The sequence below is a fragment of the Pocillopora damicornis genome, chromosome 6, assembly GCF_964200805.1.
Source record: "Pocillopora damicornis chromosome 6, jaPocDami1.2, whole genome shotgun sequence".
Taxonomy (NCBI): Eukaryota; Metazoa; Cnidaria; class Anthozoa; order Scleractinia; family Pocilloporidae; genus Pocillopora; species Pocillopora damicornis.
This window is the reverse complement of record NC_142675.1, coordinates 9,673,930-9,692,999: the sequence shown is the minus strand read 5'-3', so window position 1 is coordinate 9,692,999 and position 19,070 is coordinate 9,673,930. Positions and strand designations below refer to the sequence as shown.

The window sequence follows — 19,070 nt, the reverse complement described above, 5'->3', positions numbered from 1 at the left end:
AAGAAACACAATCCCAGATGTGTCCACCACAACTTAACCTAGGGATCTAGAGGTCAGTATGATTCATTATAATTATTTCAGATCCTTAAGTGTCGATGTATTTCGGCAGACAGTGGGAGTTTACTGATGCAGAGTTCTGGGTGTTAGATTTACTTTCTTTTTTATTATGTGTACTTAGGTAAACCCTTTCGACAAAGCTGATCGCAGTAGTACAAAGCACGAGTGCAAATTGTGAACCTTAGAATAACGTGTATGTAGGTAGCTCCCGTAGAAAGCCCGCAGACTCCGTCGTAAACTATCGGAGAGTGTATACAATGCTATAAGGATCGATTACTCTTAATAACTCAGAAATGTTTTTTATCCCACGCTCGAGACGAGACATAAAACATCATTCTTGATCGACTACTACATTGACAAGTTCACCAAAAATTTCAAACAAGCGTAGAGCAGCGGCGACCCTTCACAATCTCGGATGTTATTGTCATCGCCAGGGACATTTAAAAAAAGCAGTCGAGTACCGTGAACTTTCTCTAAGCCCTATAAAAGAAGTCGGAGACAATCACGCAGATGGAGCCGTCATCAACAATCTTGGTAGCGCGTAATGTGGTTTGGAACAATTCAGAAAAGCGACCGAGGTACGCGTGAACCTACGGCTGCACATTTGAGGAAGTTTCTGATTTATTCATCGCTTTTATCGCTGATCTGCTGAAAACTGAAGTGTCAAAGAAACTCCACATTTGCCTTGGCGCACATTGCAGCTCATGTTGAAATGGGAACAGGACAACTCATCTTACCACCTGAAGAGGTTAACTGTGTGTTAAAAACAGCGGATGTGTCACAAGCTCAACTGCGAGCAAGACTGGATTATATGCGAGACTCTAAAGAGTTTAACAAAGTGAACCGCTGGGCACCATTTATACCTATTGACGATGATGTTATTCCACAGTGCAACTGAAACCGACGAATTCTTAGTTTGGTAAGTAACGTTCAAAATCGTTGAGAATTAAAACCGAAGGAGACCACACAAATAGAACACGTAGGTTTTAGCGCATTTTTCGGGTGCTTTTTAATATTCACTATTCGTGGGTGCTTTATAGTAAAACAATACAAGTCTGTTTTTCCAAGAAACTCTTCCGCAACGGGATAAAATGATAGTTACTATGTGGCAATGTAGGTAATTTTTGATCAGATCAACTTTAAATTCTGTTTTTCTGCATTTTGAATTCTGTTCTGCCATCTCCTTTGCATTACAACGTGGTCTCCTTGAAAGAAAAAAGTATCGTCTCAATCCAAACTCGGCCATATAAGTTTTTTTCGTGTTTTTCTAGACCAATCATATCACAGGAAATTATATATAGACAAAACTGTCTATGGCCCGGAGGCCGAAAGGGGACAATCAAAAAATAATTTTATATTTGCAAAAATAATTTGGCGAGGGTACGTTCGAGTACGCTCGAATTGTACGTTAAACCGGTGAACGGGGGATTTATTATTCCACTATAATTAATAAGTTTTAAATACTCAAGACAATCGAACTTTTGATTGCTTACTCTTCGACGAAAATTCGTAAGTTCCATGCTTTTTTCACTTTAACCGAAAGGTAACTGGTGTGATAAGGCATACTAAGTGCATGTTTAAAAGCTTTTCAATAAGGATTTATAAAATCAAATAAAATTCCCAACTTTTTTATGTTTTTATTTTAAAAAAAATTTGGGATTACACCTTATCGGGTCGATGCAATCAATGATAGAATCAATAAAAAAGTCGATACTGTCACTTACGATTGACAATTTGCGGTAGCGATTACTACTTATTACAACCGATCGGTGACAAAACTGGTAATTGTCATTGTTGCGATTGCTGTATTTGAAAAATATTACAAGCAATGAAGTGCGTGGTTTCAGCCTTATTTCAAACCATAAAAACACTAAGCGGCAGTTTGACAAATATAATGAATTGAATGAATTGTCATGTTCATATTCAACCTTTGTGTACCTAAACGAATTTCATTGGCCGATAAGAGTTAATTTTTTTTTTAACTGAACTACAAAGCACAATTTTCATTTGTTGAAGATTTCCCCTCAACTGTACTTTCATTTCGTGAATCCTTGTTATGACTGACAAACGATTGCTCTGCGCTCGCCCGCTTTTCCATTTATCACTCACTAAATCGACATGGAGAAAATTTGTAAATAATCTCTTACTCACAGCCTGCGCTTGCATACCCTTTATTTTAGTGTAGTAATGGCCGGAAGTGGAAGGTAATAATTTTGATTTTAAGTCTGCCATGTCCCATTTGCCGCTGCACCAATTTTTTTCAAAATTTATCCATTATTCAAAGAAGGGTTCCCGATTCAAATTTAAAAACGACTTCGGAAACTCCTCTGGTTCGTGAACACTTAAACTTCTTGTCGGCTGAAAAATCATTACAGCCTGATCTCCCCATTCCGCACTCAGCGTTCCAATTTCATATGGCAACAGCGTTTATTTGTATCACTGGCACTCTATCCATTCCTGTTGGAATTACTGATCTCGTCAAGTCATTGTTATGTGTCAAAGGAATATATAATAAGAGGTAGTCATGAATAAATTATTAGATATATGACATAGATTTAAAAAAGGAAATGTTTAAAAACATAAATTGATTTCGCAAGATTACGAGTCTTTGCATTTAAACGCAAAAGTAGACAAATAAAATCGGAAAAAAAGTGCGCCGCTATTTAGACGGCAATTGTGAAGCGAACTTCTATTTACGCTCGACGTTTACAGCAAAAACGGAAACTCTGCTTTCGCCCGCGCCGCTTTTCTACGGATCAACCATTAAATCGACATTGAAGAATAATAATGAATAATCCCTCTCTCTCACACCTTGTGCACTCCTTCACTTTAGCGTAATAATTTGAGGTAATAGTTTGGATTTTAATTCTGCTGTATTCCAGTTGCTGTGATCATTTCAGCCTCTTTAATAACTTTCATTTTGGACGCAGTGTTAGAGATTATTTTAGAGACGTACAAGGTTTATTTAAAATGATATTAAAACACTTCGAAATAATTATCCTTCCCAAACGTTTCATTAACAAGTTACAAAGCTATGTAAATTAGTACGGTTTTATGGCGCTTGAAGCGGGAAGTTTGTCGTCGAAGGCGAAATTTAAATTTCACATTTTGAACAGAACTGCCAACTAAAAAATAATGGTGGTGTTGACAGTAATGATAATTTTCATTGTTATTATAATCATTATTATTCTTGCAATAATAAGTCAAGGGTAGCCTTTACGTTTGTTCCTATGAAATGGGCTACAAGCAAAGTTCCAGAATAAATGGATTAAACAGGATCGAAGCGTGCATGAATATGGCGTATCTTTGTTTTGAAAGCCTAGGGCATGTTTTTAACCTGTGGCAGTTTCCATATTTGGTCAAATCACCTGCAGTCATTCTTATGCTTTCTTGGTTTTTAAAGAACGTACACAATAGTTTGAGCGTGAATTGAAAACAAAACTTTCTTTGAAAAAAAAAATCGAATGGCCATTGACAATTCAGAACGTTACATTGGAGCCCAGAGCTTTCGAGAACTCCTCACATCCGCTTGATGTTTTTTGTTAGCACCTGAATCCGTTTCTTTTTCAAACAGGAGGAATATTAATTGGTTATTTACCCCTTTTCCTCGAATTTATTCGATTATCGAACTCTCAAATGTCTTGGCACGAAAACAAATATGTGACAAACATCATTGACCGCCGCTGAAAAACAACAGATAATAATACGTTCCTGAACGATTCAGATGCCCACTCATTCAGGCTGGCAGTGATACGTCCGCATCAGAGAAAAGAGAAATTTCTTTTTTCTCTATTGACGGAGAAGAATCATAAGGAAGAGCATTTCATTTACATTTGTTAAAGACAGCCAGGAGAGGTTGAGATCTAGCAAACAGTGTTTTGCTGCATGTGGCGCTTACACCTGGAGTTGTCAATGAGGAAACTCTGCTCGTGGCTATTTTATTCAAAGAGTGTGTCTATTATCGTTAGCTAAAAGACTCCTCCGCTCGCTGTTCTTTGGAGATTAGGCGTACTGGCGAACCTCATCATGTTGTGATTTCTGAAAGTGAAGGTTGGTCGAGTTGATGTTATACCTAAAACGATTTTAGATGTTAAAGCATTGTTTTTAGGAGAGAAAAATTTTATGAACGTGAATATTGTACGAGACTTGAGAGAATAAAGGATATGACAGAAAAAACGAATTATCAGACGAACGACATAAAATAACAATAAAGAGAAGTAGCTTATCGACGTTGATATAGGAAAAATTTAAGAGCTGTGAGTTCAACATATCAACGTTATTGGTGCGAAAGCGAAGCGCCGAACGACGCTGCAATAACATGATTTTTGAGCTGTGTTCGATGCTGAAAGACAACGGACCGACGCGATGCGAAACGCAACCAAACGCTTGTAGTGCTAAACTACGACAACAGAGTCTGTAGCTTACTTTCGATTCATTTAGTTGTAACCATGAACGAAGTTTGCGACATTTGTTTTACAATACTGTTTTAATTAATACTTAGCGTCACTGAAAACTCGCTCGCTCCGCCGATATTCACGATCACAGTGCATTTTAAGTAAAAACTTACATGTGTTCTGCCCTTAGTTTTCAAAAAAGGGAAAATTTCCGCTTATAGTGATTTTTTCACTCCCTACCGACATGTATTTTAAAGGAAAGTTTTAAATTCGTTCCTGACCTTTCATATCTGATCGAACCATGATTTCCTCTCTGCGGCAATGTTTTTATTATCCAAATCTATCTTGAAAGCGGAAATTCAAAACCCGTATGTAGCCTGGAGAAAAATAAATGATTACAGTAAAATTCAGCGATAATTTCTCGGTCAAATGTATCCTATCATCGGTAAAATAACATGCCTACGGAACTTGTGAGCGGAATCAACAATGGGCAATTCCCGGTAAACGCTATATTCAGTTGTAATAACTGGTTTTTGGAACATACTTTCTCGGCGTAATTTACATATCGTCGCTAAGGAGTGAATTTTACCCTGATAGAAATATTGCATTCATTTTAACTACTATAGAGGTATCTCCTCCTCTTTGAATCATGTATCGTCGAAATTTAATCTTTATCCTCCAAAAACTAACATTAAATGTAGATCTGCATGTAGCGAAGTTCATAAATTTTCACGAATGAACGGCGAAATATTTTCTGGTCTAACCAACTCATTTGTCTTCAGAACGTGTTTTCTACTCTCTTGCGTCTAGCTAGAAATTTTGAGTAACATCTTTTATTCAACCTTCTCAAGCGTTCAATCATTTTCTCTCTAAATAGATGGATACAGAACAAACTGAAAAGTAAGACATCTTGGTTACTCGCATTATGAGAAATAAACATTTCTTACCGCTCTGAACGATTTGTAACAAATATTCACCTTCATTTTAGGCCTCTATGATCCATATTCGATTCTATAACCAGATTTCTCAGGAAAGTAGGGCATTGTAAATGTCAATATTGTGACCAATTCAGGAGTACATATTACTTTAAGCGTATAAGAAGATAAAGATTGAATTTGTTCTCCGCAAACATAGCATTCACCTGAAAAAGCAAACACAGATAATACCATAACAATAGTGACGAACACGCAGCAGGCTTTTTCATTATTAGGAATAGAAGAAAAGAGAAAAAAAATCAAACTCATTGATAAACACACTACGCCAGAACTGGTGGTTTTGCGAGCTTGCCTAACTTAGCTCAGTAGACCGGATAGAAAAGAATCGTCAACAAGTACATACGATGTATACTAGAGTATAACATATGACAGAAAAATTGTCCGTTGTCAGCTTATTTTTCACATTTTCATCCAGCTGGTACGGAGCAATTTTACTGAGTAGTGCGTGACTGCATCAGTTTTGCGTTGCTCCATTCACTGTTTTTTCTTAAATTACTGCCTGTTGTAGTTAAGGGTGCGTGATCAGGTTGCTAATTCGTTTTCAAAATGGCGGCGTCCATAGATGAATTCGGTATTAAATTTGATAACAGTTTTTAAAAGTTTTGACCAATCTTTAGAATCTTAAAAAGTGGTCTTGGGCATGGTTTTTTTTTATTAACTTTTAAAAGTACAGATTGCCTGTGAGTAGGCCTTATTATCAGCATTGCGAATGGGAGTTTCTTAGTCCGCGAGTACTTTCAGGTTTGACGCCTTGAGCGAAGCGACCCTGCAAGAGCTCTACGAGGAATCTGGTACAAATTATCAGTGCCAGACTTCTCGCACACTGGCATTGCTCAAAGTTGAAAAATTATTCGCACGCGAACTGATCAGCGCGATTCTATTGATCAGAGCTTTCCGTGTCTTTCCAAACTTCCGATTGACTTAATTGTACTAACTCGGTGTATGATTAGTGAACGGCAGAGCGAAAACAGCGGGAGACTTTGGTCTGATTGTGTATAAGAGGGAAATTTGGGTCTAATCGCGTAACCCAGGCCTCCTCCCTTTTCGTGACACAACCTAAGCCTCACTCTTTATCCGCTCTGCTGCTTCTATCCCGTAGTTTCCTATTCCGCTCTATTTTACCACTGAAAGCCAAGGACAGGCTAAGGGTATGAGGCTCGATTCCACATGTGTACTCTTAATTTTATCTTGGTCCCATGCTCTCAATAAGACGAAAAAAACATTTTTGCGTATGATCTCTAGTTTGCATCTAATAACTTTTCTCTCTCCCCAGGATTGGCATGGACAATAAAACTACTTCTTTGCCGACAACGGCGGCGCAAGGTGACAAAATTAATTATCTTACTGACTCGAAACACTTTCCTCATACTATAATGAGCAGAGGGCTTTATCATCTTATTAAAACATTTGGAAATACAGTCTGATTAGCTCCGCTGCTCGCTATCTATTCCGTAAGAGGTAGTTGGTAAAGCGAATTGTCCAACAGTGTGTGGTTATAAATCAAATAAGAGAAATAGAAGAGACTGTCTTTTGTTACGTTGTAAAATACTAGTATGTGTACAACGTTTAGACAATTTGACAATCCGCTATGCGTGATAGTTCATTTTGCCAACTACCACGCGATAGAAATATCGAGTTCACAATCTATTTGCTAATATCTTTCATTGAAATAGAGCATTCTTATAAAGGTGTCAGATTTAACTATCAGTCTACATATGAATGCAGTTTTACTTATAATGGCGTTTTTTCAGAAAGTTCGCTAAAAGAACCCAAAAAATTATTCTCTATTCACTCCTTCAAAAACACGCCACTTTCGTTACCCTGAATGCATATGAAATCCTGTTACATATTTTCTTGGTTATGTTTTTTTGTAAGTTTTTTGTAAACACCAAAACAGCAATCTTTGCACGACTAGAGAGCTTCCAACATATACTGCTGCGTAATCTTTATCTCTGATTTCAGCCGCTTTCAAAACCGTTCCGACTATACACTGCTGAACAACCGTGATAACTTTTAAGTTTAGGACACAAATCATTTCCTTTTCAAATTTATGTTTTATTCTTTTTAGAGAAAGAAATTCCCTTTTGGATGGTAGTTGTATGGTGTGTGGCTGGTTTCCTCGCAGTTACTATGATCATAGTGGGTATTTACTATAGCTACTTTGTTTGCTGCCAAACTCGGAAGAAGCGTAAAAATAAAAGGTATGAAGATCAAGGCAACCTGTATGTACTAAAGCTTTGAGCAAATGTGGGGAAATCACAAAAACGTTTTTCCAAAATCACAACATGTTGAGCGTTGCACCATTGATAAAAGGTTCCAATTTCGTTTTCGAATTCTTTTTAGAATTAATTTCATTCAAAACGGCACCATCAAAACACAATTATTAAAAGGGAAGGCTATCAAATTAGAATCTTTTTTCTCTTTTCTAAAGCTTTCGGATCTGTTATAAGATTTAAAAAGATATTGCATGTAATATTAATTTCTTTGTTTAAAAAAACCTGTGATATTTAAAACGGAGTCTGGCTATTAAATTAAAGATAATTTTCCAAATTAATACCTGTTAACCTACTTGACAGGAGGAAGAGGCCGAAAGAGAGCATGTAATGGCTCATACAACTTATACAACTTTAAATACACTGTAGTTAAAAAAAAGAAAAAGACAGCGTGAAGGAGCTGCTTCTTTTTTTTCCTAATTTTATGTCTCATTTTGTAATTTCAGACCACATGCAAAGCACCAAAATTTGAGACACCCAGTGGATGTATATCCCAGAGCATTCATCGAACAACTGCATGACAGTGAAACCAACTCTAGAGCCATGTTCTCGCCGTCATTCGTGGATAATATGAGAATTCCCCGTGCAATGGAGGTTAAAATTATAGAATCGGTGAACAGTATAAACAACACTCATCCCCTTCCTCAGCTCAACTCACCATGTCTTTCACCCAAACGCAGTAACAGTAAGGAGCATTTAAGTCCAGAGATTGATGATCCCAAGGGAAGGATGCCGCCATCGAGACAACAGTCTTTTAGATATTCGAACATGACCACTGAAGAGTCCAACGAGAGAATTTACAGAGAGAAGATGCTAGTATCTGAGTTAAGGGAGAAACTTCGTCATCAAAATATGATTGATGAGTAAGGAACCAGCGAATGTTAAACGAGGCGATGACAATCGCAGCACGTTTACAATCCATGGACTAGAGAAATTAAAGAGAGAGGCTACTGTATTTGGGTGGAGGAAGTAGCGATTTAATTCAAAAGAGAATATGGAGGAAGACCCGATGAGCAATCCAAGATAAGTAATGCAATGAAATAAGAGGGACTTGCGGGAAAGAGATCAACACCTTGGGTTTAGGTCAAACGAAACCATCAGTCAAGGACAAAGCTATGAATTTCTAATATGAGGGTCGTATGAGATTTAAGGGATCGAAAAAACAAACAATTATTTAAAAAATGAAGGATAAACATAGGTAACTATATCGTATCGACATTGAGAGGACTGATGGGTCAATAGTCGTCATTTGCCACCGGCATGCGAATGACGTGCGAAACTAGCCTCCGATGCCGAAAATCTAGAAACCGGGTATAGTATGAACTCCGAAGCTGCCTTAAAGGGAAAGACTTGATTATCCTTATTAGTCAAAGACGTTGTTAAAAACAAGTGAATGTAACTATAGTGAGACTCGAATTACTGCCTTCCAAAGTAGGCAAGGACTTAAGCGCTACTAGAGACAGAAACAAATGCTCGAGAGAAATGCAGTTCCATTGTTTTGACGTTTTCTTAGGCTTCGCCTCCTGAAATCTAAAAATGCAATGTGTCTTTTATGAAGCTCCCCAAGGGAGATGAAAATAGAGGCTGGTAAGGAGTCTCCTTTTGCCCAACATATCATTAACAAGGAGATTCTCCTCAATAAATACCATACTTACTAAACACAGTAAACAAATGTGATTCATCACCAACAGCCAATAAAAACAACCAGAAATAGAGGAGCAGAATCATTTGCTACTGCAGAGCATTTTTCTACAATGTAGCTTGGAAATGTCTTAAAATAACGACAAAGAGCGATGGGAAATCAATGACATCAAAATAAATTCCATTCAAGAGTCGATTTTTCAGTATTTCATTCTTCAACTTGTTACCCTGTGGTTATATGTTTACCTAAGACAATTTATGGAAAATGGGTATCTTACTGTGACGCACTGTAGACAAAAAGTATTTTGTCACACGGCGGCCATGTTTGAGCCGGCACTACGGAAATATTCTCTGTCCTTGCTCGTCTCGTCTGAAGGAAAAGACGCCTTTAGAAGTACCCTAGTCAAAGATTTTTATATCAGGAGACTCAAAGTGACTCCATCGGATAGCAAAACTTCACGAGCGTCTACAAGTTTTCGTCCTATTGATGTCCGCTTTATTTTAGGCCCGGCTTCTTAAGAAAAGTTTAACAAATAATTGAAAAAAAAAAACCTCTAATTGCCCTTGGCTGAATCGCGTTAAGTCTGAGTAAAATCCTACATAACTTGATAAATGTAAAAGTAGCATTTCCTTATATCGGTTTTGCTGTGATAGTCTTCCTCACTCTTGGACACTAGTTTCCAGACTTTCTCCCGACACAGCTGATCCATTTTTGCTTCGTACCCATATTCTTGTTCAAACATCACATCCTCTCTTATTGTGAAGCTGACCAATCCGCCTGGCCTGACAACTCGTGCCATTTCATCCATGGCGCCTTCCGCCTTCACGTGATTTAGAGTAAACACGCCAACGGCAAAAGCGACGTCATAGCAGTCGTCGTCCAACTGTATCCGTTGATTAGGACCCAGGACATCAACAAAGAAATTCTTGTAGATTCCTTTCTTTTCGGCTTCTTTGAGAAGGGCGTCTGACGCATCTAAGGCATCAACGTTGGTAAACTGCCTTTTACAAAGCTCCACTCCGACCAGCCCGGTCCCCGCACCAACGTCAAGGATTCTGCAATCTTCCGGAAACTCAAGCTGTTTTAGAGTTGTTACCAACCTTTCTGTCGCGGTTTCGTGTCCGATGTACCCTCTGTGAACTTTAACATCCTGTGCATTCAAAAAAGTAATATTCAACAATTACGCTTCGAGGTGGGGTGGATGGAGGTGGATATTTACCGTACCGCGATGTGACAAGGCAAATACCCACCACTTTCACCGAGGAGGTTAATACTTGTTTTAGCATATACCACGTGTAAGAAAAAAAAATTCTCTGCCAATATACCGAACAATGGTCGGAAATTAATCTCTTGACGCTCTTCCGCTGTTCAGAGGTGTATAATACTTGGCCAATCACTATTATAGTATACTGTGTGGTATATACTAAAAGATATCTGGTGACAGTACATCTAATGACATAGTGCGCGCGCAAAGCCTATCTATTTACATCGTAAAAATCTTTATGTATTGCACGGCCATGCATTCATCACTTCGGCTGCAAGTTCTCGTTGAGTTTAGCCGCAAGGTTTCAAAACTTTTGAGATCTTCTCCCACTTTGTCCCGATTGAGATGGGCCTTTCAGACTCAAGAGACTACAGATTCTGACTACACTCAGGCGAGATATTCAATGTGAAAGTTTATGTAGGATGAGTCAGCCAGTCTTGTAGTCTACACATCCTTCTACAATCTGCAATGTACTGTAAGTATTCACTGAAACTGAAGGGTTATAAAAAAAATAGGTTGTGCTACGCCAGATACGAAAAACCACTAAAAAACCACTCTTTAGAAATGGCCAAAAAATATGTGGAAACGTATTCCTCATCTAATGCAGCAGCACTATACCCCGAGGAAAGGGTAACTAAAATAAACCTAGTTACACTACTAATCACACAGAAAATTTCACAGAGAGGTGTAAAACAAATTACATTAAATAAAAAAAAAAAAAATTAAGAAAAAAGAAAGTGATCAGAAGACTGACCGACGTAGAATGACTTAATTTTCCCTGCGAAACGCTTAAATAATCCGAAACTACCGTGTTGCCATGCGAACCTCTTCAACGTGCGTCAGAATATTAATTTCTGACTAATTCGTTCTCATGTCACTCAAACGTCAGAAATTGCAACTCTTACTCTTCTCTCGTCCTGCGATCATCCTTAACTCGATATACGCACGCTAAGCATGGACCAATTCTTTGTTACACCAAGAAAAAGAAATAAATCAAAGTGCTCTGTGAGCAAACTCGTGAATTGACACATGATTTTTTAGATTATGTTTAATTTTAAGCAAATGAAGATCATCGCAGTATATACTCAACTTAAGCAGTTGAGAAATAAGGCCGGAAAGAAATTCAGGCCTGAACGGGAATCGAACCCATGACCTCTGCGACACCGGTGCAGCGCTCTAACCAACTGAGCTATCAAGCCAACTGGGAGCTGGTCAATTGTGAGTTCGTTATTATTGGTTTAGGGAATTTTGTGGTTGATTGTCATATCTAGAGTACGAGCAGTAGTTCAGTGTTCGCTAATGTAGCAAAGAAACAAAGTAACGTTTGGATAAGAAGGCATTACAATTGAAATGATCATGCTATTACATTTGACAAGGTGGATGATGTCATGTGTTTTAAACGTCTATCATTTTTGTTTCTGGTTCAAAAGAAAAGGTTGGAAGTAAATGTGGGTGAAAAGTGAAATTTACTGTCTTTCGTTGTAAATATTAGAAAATCAAGGCAATACTGTCTTAATGAAAACATTAACGATTCCCTCTTTATCAAATGAGACAAACGGGAACGAGTTTTGAGTGATATAACTAAGCCAAGCCTGCCACCGTCATTTTGGATCTCCGCCTGGGTAGATTTAGGTCACGTGCTAGGCAACGTATGATCAATAACAAGATAGAATTTCATTTCAGGCCTATTTATCAATTTTGTGGTGTGTAACTTTCGCATTTTAGTACGTTGTTTGTATGTTGAATCTTCAAATTGTCTTGAAACTTAAAAGAAAATTGTTCTTTAAAAATTCACTGAAAATCGGTAGCTAAAATTGTTTGTTTAGGTGTTATCTGATTTTCGTGATAACTTGTTATTTCGTTAGTCGCCGGCATCTTTTGTTGCTTCTCACAGGAAAAACACACGCGACGAAACGTAATGATCAATTTTGTCCTCAATCTCACGCTATAACAGAAAAAGCTTTTGAACATCTGTAAACTCCGAGCGCTTCGCAGTAAGTGATATTTTCAATGAATCTTCGGATTGTTTTCAAGTTCAAGGATTGTAAATTACAATTTTATGAAAAACGAAGGTTGTTCTGTTATTTCAGTGTGAATCCTTGCATGCCTGCCAATCGCTGGCGCCGCTTGTTGAAACTAAAACGAAAAAAAAAAACTCTTTTAAGATTATCATTGGCTTCTTTTTCACCCCACCACTATTCTTAGCAACAAAGGTCGCCATTTCGTCTGTTTATTGCTCGCCAAAAACTATAAAATGCACTCAAAAGCCTAAAATCTAAAAAAAGTTTACAGGAATCGACCAATCGAGCGAGCGAGCGAGCGAGCGAGCGAGCGAATGCCATTCCCCACATCGTATCTATAACTCGCTCTTGCGCATGCGCGCAATTCACGAGTTAAAAAGGAGAGAGCATTACGTAAAGTTACAATTATAGGCCACCCAGGGCTGTCACGCGGGGACAGAGGCATATGGTTTTAGACGCTTGATCAGATCTGCTCCGCTTCATCCTCACCTCCCCGCACTCCACCCAACTCAACAGTCGAGGTGAAAAGTAAGAAACGAAAATCCCTTCAAGCGCCTGTTACATCGGAGGAAAAGAGAAATCATAATCCAAATAAGGAGATTTTGGCCCAAACAATCTTTTGTACAAAATAATGTCATGATAAAGCCTAAAAATTAATGTGAGTATAGTTATAAAGATAAACCTCTATGTGAAGCTCTGTACAACCTTGTTTAACGAACCTATGGTCGGAATTCTTCTTTTTCCTTTTTTCATTTTAACAGGAAGCCTGCTTGAGCGACAAGCTTGCAACCGAAATTACAATGTGCCACCATATACCTGATGTAACCCAAAAAAGAATTTCATTAAGACTCCACGAACAAACAGGCAACAAAATGACAAGAAGTCTTACTCTCTCTAAGAATGAAGGTCTTTTCTCTACAAAGATACCATAAAAGATGTTGTTTTCACAAACAGTTTTAGAGTTATTACTTGTGTAATGCAACGGTCATCATGCAATTATGAAGAACCTCGAGGTGACGACCAACAACCGGCCGAAGAGAAGTGGTAAAAGACGAGTTTCGTTGATGAAAGGTATGGATTTGAACTCAACACTTTCCAACAATCACGCTCCTTTTATAAAACGGCGGGTTGAAAATATGCGACTTATCTTCGCTTTCACGTTGTCTTTGTATGTTGTCATGACCTTCACTTCAAAAACGCTATTAATTAATAATTTGTTACAGCAATTGAATTATGGAAGGCTTTTGACAGAAATCGTTCGAGGTAACCGTTATCGATTCTTTTCTGTCGCCTTAAATGCATGATAGTCAGGTTTTCTTCTTTATATCATAACGAAATGCTGCCAGTAATCAAGCAATATATACATTTTTTTAATGTCCAAAACGGATATGACTCAGAAATAAGTCTTTTTTCTATTCCCTGGAGTATTTTAAGAAATTATTTTTTAAAAAATCAAGCGCATGCACAAATAAACAGAAGCACTAAAGCTAAATCAAACGCTAGCGGAGTTGTTAAACGCACTATATGCATTGTGCGCATGCAAGTATAGAACTAAAGGCTAAAAACTGCACAACATAAGTAGTAATAAGGGTTGGAGCAAATTCGTCTCTATCGCGAAATGAACGTCTGAGAATCAGGGAAGCAGCCGACTGGAAATAATATTGTCTGATTTCGTTTACCTCATCGTACTCTGAAGCAGCTTTCTCATAGCAAGCCATCAAAGCGTCATAAGCATCGTGCAAGCACAGATAAACAGAAGCACTGAAGCTAAATCATTTAGTTTTAGTGCTTCTTCAAAGGCTAGTGGAGTTGCTAAACGCACGATTTGAATTGTGTGCATGCAAGTATAAAACTAAAGGCTTAAAACTGCACAACATTAGTGAGGTTTGGAGCACATTCGTCTTTATTGCGAAATGAACGTCTGAGGATCAGGGAAGCATCGGACTGGAAACAATATTGTCTGATTTATTTAATCTCATCGTACTCTGAAGCAGCTTTCTCATAGCTAGCTATCAGAGCATCATAAGTTTCATGTTTGTTACAGCCATACGCCTCTTTTTCCATGTTTGATGCTAAAGCGAAGCGCACGCAAAGAAAATACGGCGTAGTTTTGCTTGCGAATAAGAAACAATGAATTGAAAAACCATTAACAGATATAGGAAGGAATTTGACAAAAACCGTTCGAGTTAACGGTTATCGATTCTTTTTTCTCGCCTTAAATGATGGTCAGGCTTTCCTCTTTGTATCATAGCGAAATGCCGCCAGTAAGCAAACGGTATATATTTTTTTAAACGCCAAAAATGGCTCTGACTCAGAAGTAAGTCAGTTGTGTATTCGCTGGAGGTTTCACTGGAAATTAAAAAAAACACAGCAAAACAAAACAAACACATCCACAAATAAACAGAAGCACTAAAGCTAAATCAAACTTTAGCGGAGTTGTTAAACGCACTATATGCATTGTGCAATTATGAAACTAAAGGCTAAAAACTTCACATCGTTAGTAATTATAAAGGTTGGAGCAAATTCGTCTTTAATCAGGGAAGCAGCCGATTGAAAATAACATTGTCTGATTTCGTTTACCTCATCGTACTCTGAAGCAGCTTTCTCATAGCAAGCCATTAACGCGTCAAAAGTTTCGTGTTTGTTATAGCCATACCCTTCTTTTTCCATGTTTGATGCTTAAGCGAAGCGCGCGCAAAGAAAATACGGCGTAGTTTTTCTTGCAAATTAGACAGCACGCAGAATGTCTATTGTTCTCGAGAGATTTACTAGCAGAAGCAAAAAAAATTATAGATGCATAATATTAGCGGCGAAACGTATTCTGGAGAGCTTTGATTGGTCAAAGATTACGCACGCATTCCTCCTCAGGGAATATTGCTTTAGCTCATTAATTTGTCTAGGCCGAGCTAAGAAAAAATAGCTTAGAAAGTTATTGTTTATGCTATTGTTAGAAGAATATCAAACATTGCGTGCGTGTGTTACAACCTGGAATAGTACTCTGTTTTGAAACCGTCCGTTATATATTCATCTGTTTCTGTATCTTACTCAACAAACACTTTTGTTCTATCATTACCCGTTTAGGATTTGATTTTCATTGAAAAAAATCCACCCGCACAATTTTTCTACAATAAAAAGGACGTTATGAGGTCTGTAAGTCACTCTGAAACGATATAAAAGGTAAACATTGAGTGAAGAGTGAACTTATGCAGTAATTAGTTCTACCGCCTAGGTAGTTTCTCTCTTTCGTCACCCTTGCCAATACATCACTTGGTGTTAGTGCGATCTCCCCGGGGTTTATTGTAATTTTAACCCACGTCTCGGCTCGTACTTTCTACCTCTGTTTACCGCTTGTAATTGAGTCCATCTTGTGCTTTAATCTTCTTATATTTTTGCCGACTGTGCGACCAACGCGATTGCTTGAGGATTCATTGGTAAAATTTCCGCATAGCCCCGTACTAAATTATGCATTCAGTTCTTGGATAGAGAAAACAATGACAAAAACAATAGTTCACTGGATTGCTTTCCTCGAGAAAAGGTGGAACTACTTGAATGTATAAGAATAGGGTGGATCGGGGTTCTATGAGCTTTGAAAAGAGCTCCCGAAACAATAAAGAAAAAATCATAGGCAACATATAAATGTAAAGATTTCCTGCAGTAGTGTTACGTCATAGTATGATAATATTGAAGTATCGGGCAAATTTGAATATCCTTTCTTAAGGCCTGTTCAAACAGTTTGAACATTTGATCAACATTCATTCAAAAAAAGTTAACGGATGTTGAGCAAATTTTGAAACCGTTTAAACGGGCCATTCAACATTTTCGAGAACAAAGGAAAAGTTGAATCGATGTTAAATGAAATTTTAAACTCGATTCAACACGCTTTCAACAAGCTTTCAAGTATTTTTACGCTTTCAACAATGTTGGACGACCTGTTCAAACGACCTGTTCAAACGCACCGAACATTTAGTTCAATAAAGTGTTGAAACTGTTCAAACGGGCCTTCAGAGTATCAAAGATGTTATGAGATTAGGGTGCTTATGAATGAAAAGTTGATTATATGCATGGTCACGCAAGGAAGTGAAGGTAAGGAAGAGGAGGGAAGGTTGCTTAGCCATTTGGGAGATAAGAGTATTATGGAACGTTAGGGTCTGAGAAAACATGTAGTTCTCCATAACGAATGCACCTACTGGTTCCGTGTAACACATTTTCAAAAATCTATTCTAATTTATTGTCCAGCCCCTTCCCCTCTCCTTTCTGGCAGTCGCTTGCCCCCTTGGTGCAAATTACTTATCTCCCCAGCCTTCCGCCGTTTTGAAAATCAGAGATGGCAGTTAAAATTTTCTTCGAGATAATAGTGAGCACTCGCCTGCCAAAAGTACACCTGCTTTACATTCTATTTTGGCATCTGTTCCCCTTAATGGTTCATTTTACATTACTCCCATATTATTAAAACTGCAATGCACCGGGAAATTATGCTGAAGTGGGTTCATTGCACTGAGAGTGGAACTTTCTTCGACAATAATCAATGCTATTCAACACTAAACCACAAAGTATTTGTGTCAGTGTTGCAGGTTGATGCATACTAATAATCTCGTAATCAGATTCTACCGTGTAACTGTTACTGAAATGTTACAACCACTTGGCTGTGGGGGAAACAGAGATTCCAAAATAACTCGAGGAGATTTTGGCCAAACAAATTTTCTTTGAAAAATGATGTCAAGAGAAAGCCGTGAAATTAATGTGAGAGCGGTTGTAAAGTTAAATGTCGAAACGAAGCAGTACAACCTTCTTAAACGAACCTTTTTGTCGAAATTGGCCCTTTCTTTTCCTGTCAAGAAGCCAACTTGCGTGACATGACCCAAACAGAACTCGAGGCCACGAATAAACAGGCAACAAAATAACAAGAATTCTTCTTCATGACAGTTCACAGTCTAAATCTTTCGAAGGAAATAACGAAAGACACTGAAAAGGATCATGGCTGTTTCCACAGAGAATTTGAGAATTAGACATAGTTTGATGCTACACTGGTTTGCAGATTTAATTCTTCTACCCCTGATGAAGGCACTAGACAGGAGTGTCGAAACGTTGGGTCTATGAATTGTAACTTCTTCGGTTACATTCATTAAATCTGCAAACCACTGTAGCATCAAACTATGTCTGATTGTCCACCTGGTTGCCGTGTGAACTTTAATATAATTTGAGAATTATTTACACGTTTCATGTATCGGCCGTCACGCAATCAGGAAAAACCGTGACATGACGTGTGACAGTATCATGCTTTGGTAAAGAAGAGAAAGTGGCAACGATAACACTCGCGAGGTTTACTGTGGAAAGGTGTCGATTTGAACTCGACAATTCTTAATTTCTACGTTATAAAACGGCTGAGTCGGACCATATGCGACATTCATGCTGCCATTGTTCACTGGCATGACTTTCAATTGAGGAGACTGATCGATCAATAATTTGTTACAACACTTGAAAATTGGAAGTTATTTTACAATTACTGTTCAAGTTAACCGTTATCCTCGATTATTTGTCGTTAGCCCAAGCCATTTCCAGGCTTTCCTCCTTATATCAAAGCGAAAGGGCAACGGTAACTGGAAAAAATCTTTACCCAAAAAACTATTATGATTCAAAACCTAGGTCACTCCAGTATCTACACAGATGCATAAAGGCACATTGAATCAGGAGCTCGCGGAGTTGTTAAACATGAATCGTCGTTTCTTTACATACAGGAGTGAAATAGCAAGTGGCATTAAACTAAACTGTAAAATTTGAGTCGGAATCTATTTTTTGTCTAGGTTTATGCAAATTTGCGCTGTAATGCACGTCTGAGCATTAGTGAAGCAGCCGATTGAAAATCATTCAATATGTTAATTACTTTCTGAGTTCGCTTACCTCATCGTATTCTGACGCACCTTTTTCATAGAAATCCATCAAGGCGTCGAAACTTTCATGTTTATTGCAGCCATAACCTTTCTTTTCCATATTTGACGTTAAAGCATAACCGAAAATGGCGTAGTATTGCCCGCGTGGAAGAAACAATGCATTTGAAATTATGAATAAAATGTTATAATTAACCGATACGATTCCACGGGGTAACGGTAGGTCATATCAGGTCGCCCACGTATAAGCAAGTCACACATGATAATATGATGATAAAAGTGAAGTATAGAGAGAATAATAGGAATTTTTCCAGAATCGATTAAACACCAATGATGTAAATGAGATTAAAGAGCTACATTGATTATCCTTGGTCACGCTAGTGAGTAACCTTTGTTTTTAAGGGGAATGGAGAGAGAGAGTCGGAGGGAAGCGGGGGGGGGGGGGGGGAGGGTGCTTACTCATCTACGCGATGGGGTTATTATGGACTGTTATAGTCAAAAGTATGGTTTAAATTTAGGGTCAAACTCGTGCATGATTT

General features: G+C 38.1%; 2 protein-coding genes and 1 long non-coding RNA gene across 7 annotated transcripts; 1 reads left to right on the top strand and 2 right to left on the bottom strand.

Moving 5' to 3' along the window:
* The first annotated feature begins 7 nt into the window (after nt 1-7).
* Nucleotides 8-9,425, top strand: LOC113677317 (uncharacterized). 2 transcript variants are annotated; one of them, XM_089210757.1, is made up of 4 exons: nt 8-976; nt 6,720-6,769; nt 7,515-7,647; nt 8,166-9,425. In XM_089210757.1, exons 1-4 carry the CDS (start codon nt 930-932, stop codon nt 8,584-8,586), a joined length of 651 nt encoding a protein of 216 aa, XP_089066883.1. In that variant the 5' UTR covers nt 8-929; the 3' UTR covers nt 8,587-9,425. The 2 variants fall into 2 exon arrangements, with proteins under 2 accessions (XP_089066883.1, XP_027049917.2); XM_027194116.2 differs by lacking the exon at nt 8-976 and adding an exon at nt 3,466-4,107.
* On the bottom strand, nt 3,984-5,564 carry LOC149043839 (uncharacterized). 2 transcript variants are annotated; one of them, XR_016188005.1, is made up of 3 exons: nt 5,429-5,564; nt 4,733-4,828; nt 3,984-4,095 (listed from the first exon to the last, which is right to left on the bottom strand). It is a non-coding gene; the product is annotated as an uncharacterized LOC149043839 (long non-coding RNA). The 2 variants fall into 2 exon arrangements; XR_016188006.1 differs by having other exon boundaries at nt 5,399-5,524.
* A 119-nt stretch (nt 9,426-9,544) lies between the features above and the next one.
* Nucleotides 9,545-18,859, bottom strand: LOC113677316 (methyltransferase-like protein 27). 3 transcript variants are annotated; one of them, XM_027194112.2, is made up of 2 exons: nt 18,545-18,859; nt 9,545-10,511 (listed from the first exon to the last, which is right to left on the bottom strand). In XM_027194112.2, exons 1-2 carry the CDS (start codon nt 18,632-18,634, stop codon nt 9,957-9,959), a joined length of 645 nt encoding a protein of 214 aa, XP_027049913.1. In that variant the 5' UTR covers nt 18,635-18,859; the 3' UTR covers nt 9,545-9,956. The 3 variants fall into 3 exon arrangements, with proteins under 3 accessions (XP_027049913.1, XP_027049916.1, XP_027049915.2); XM_027194115.2 differs by having other exon boundaries at nt 18,565-18,710; XM_027194114.2 differs by lacking the exon at nt 18,545-18,859 and adding an exon at nt 15,227-15,416.
* Nucleotides 18,860-19,070: the final 211 nt, after the last annotated feature.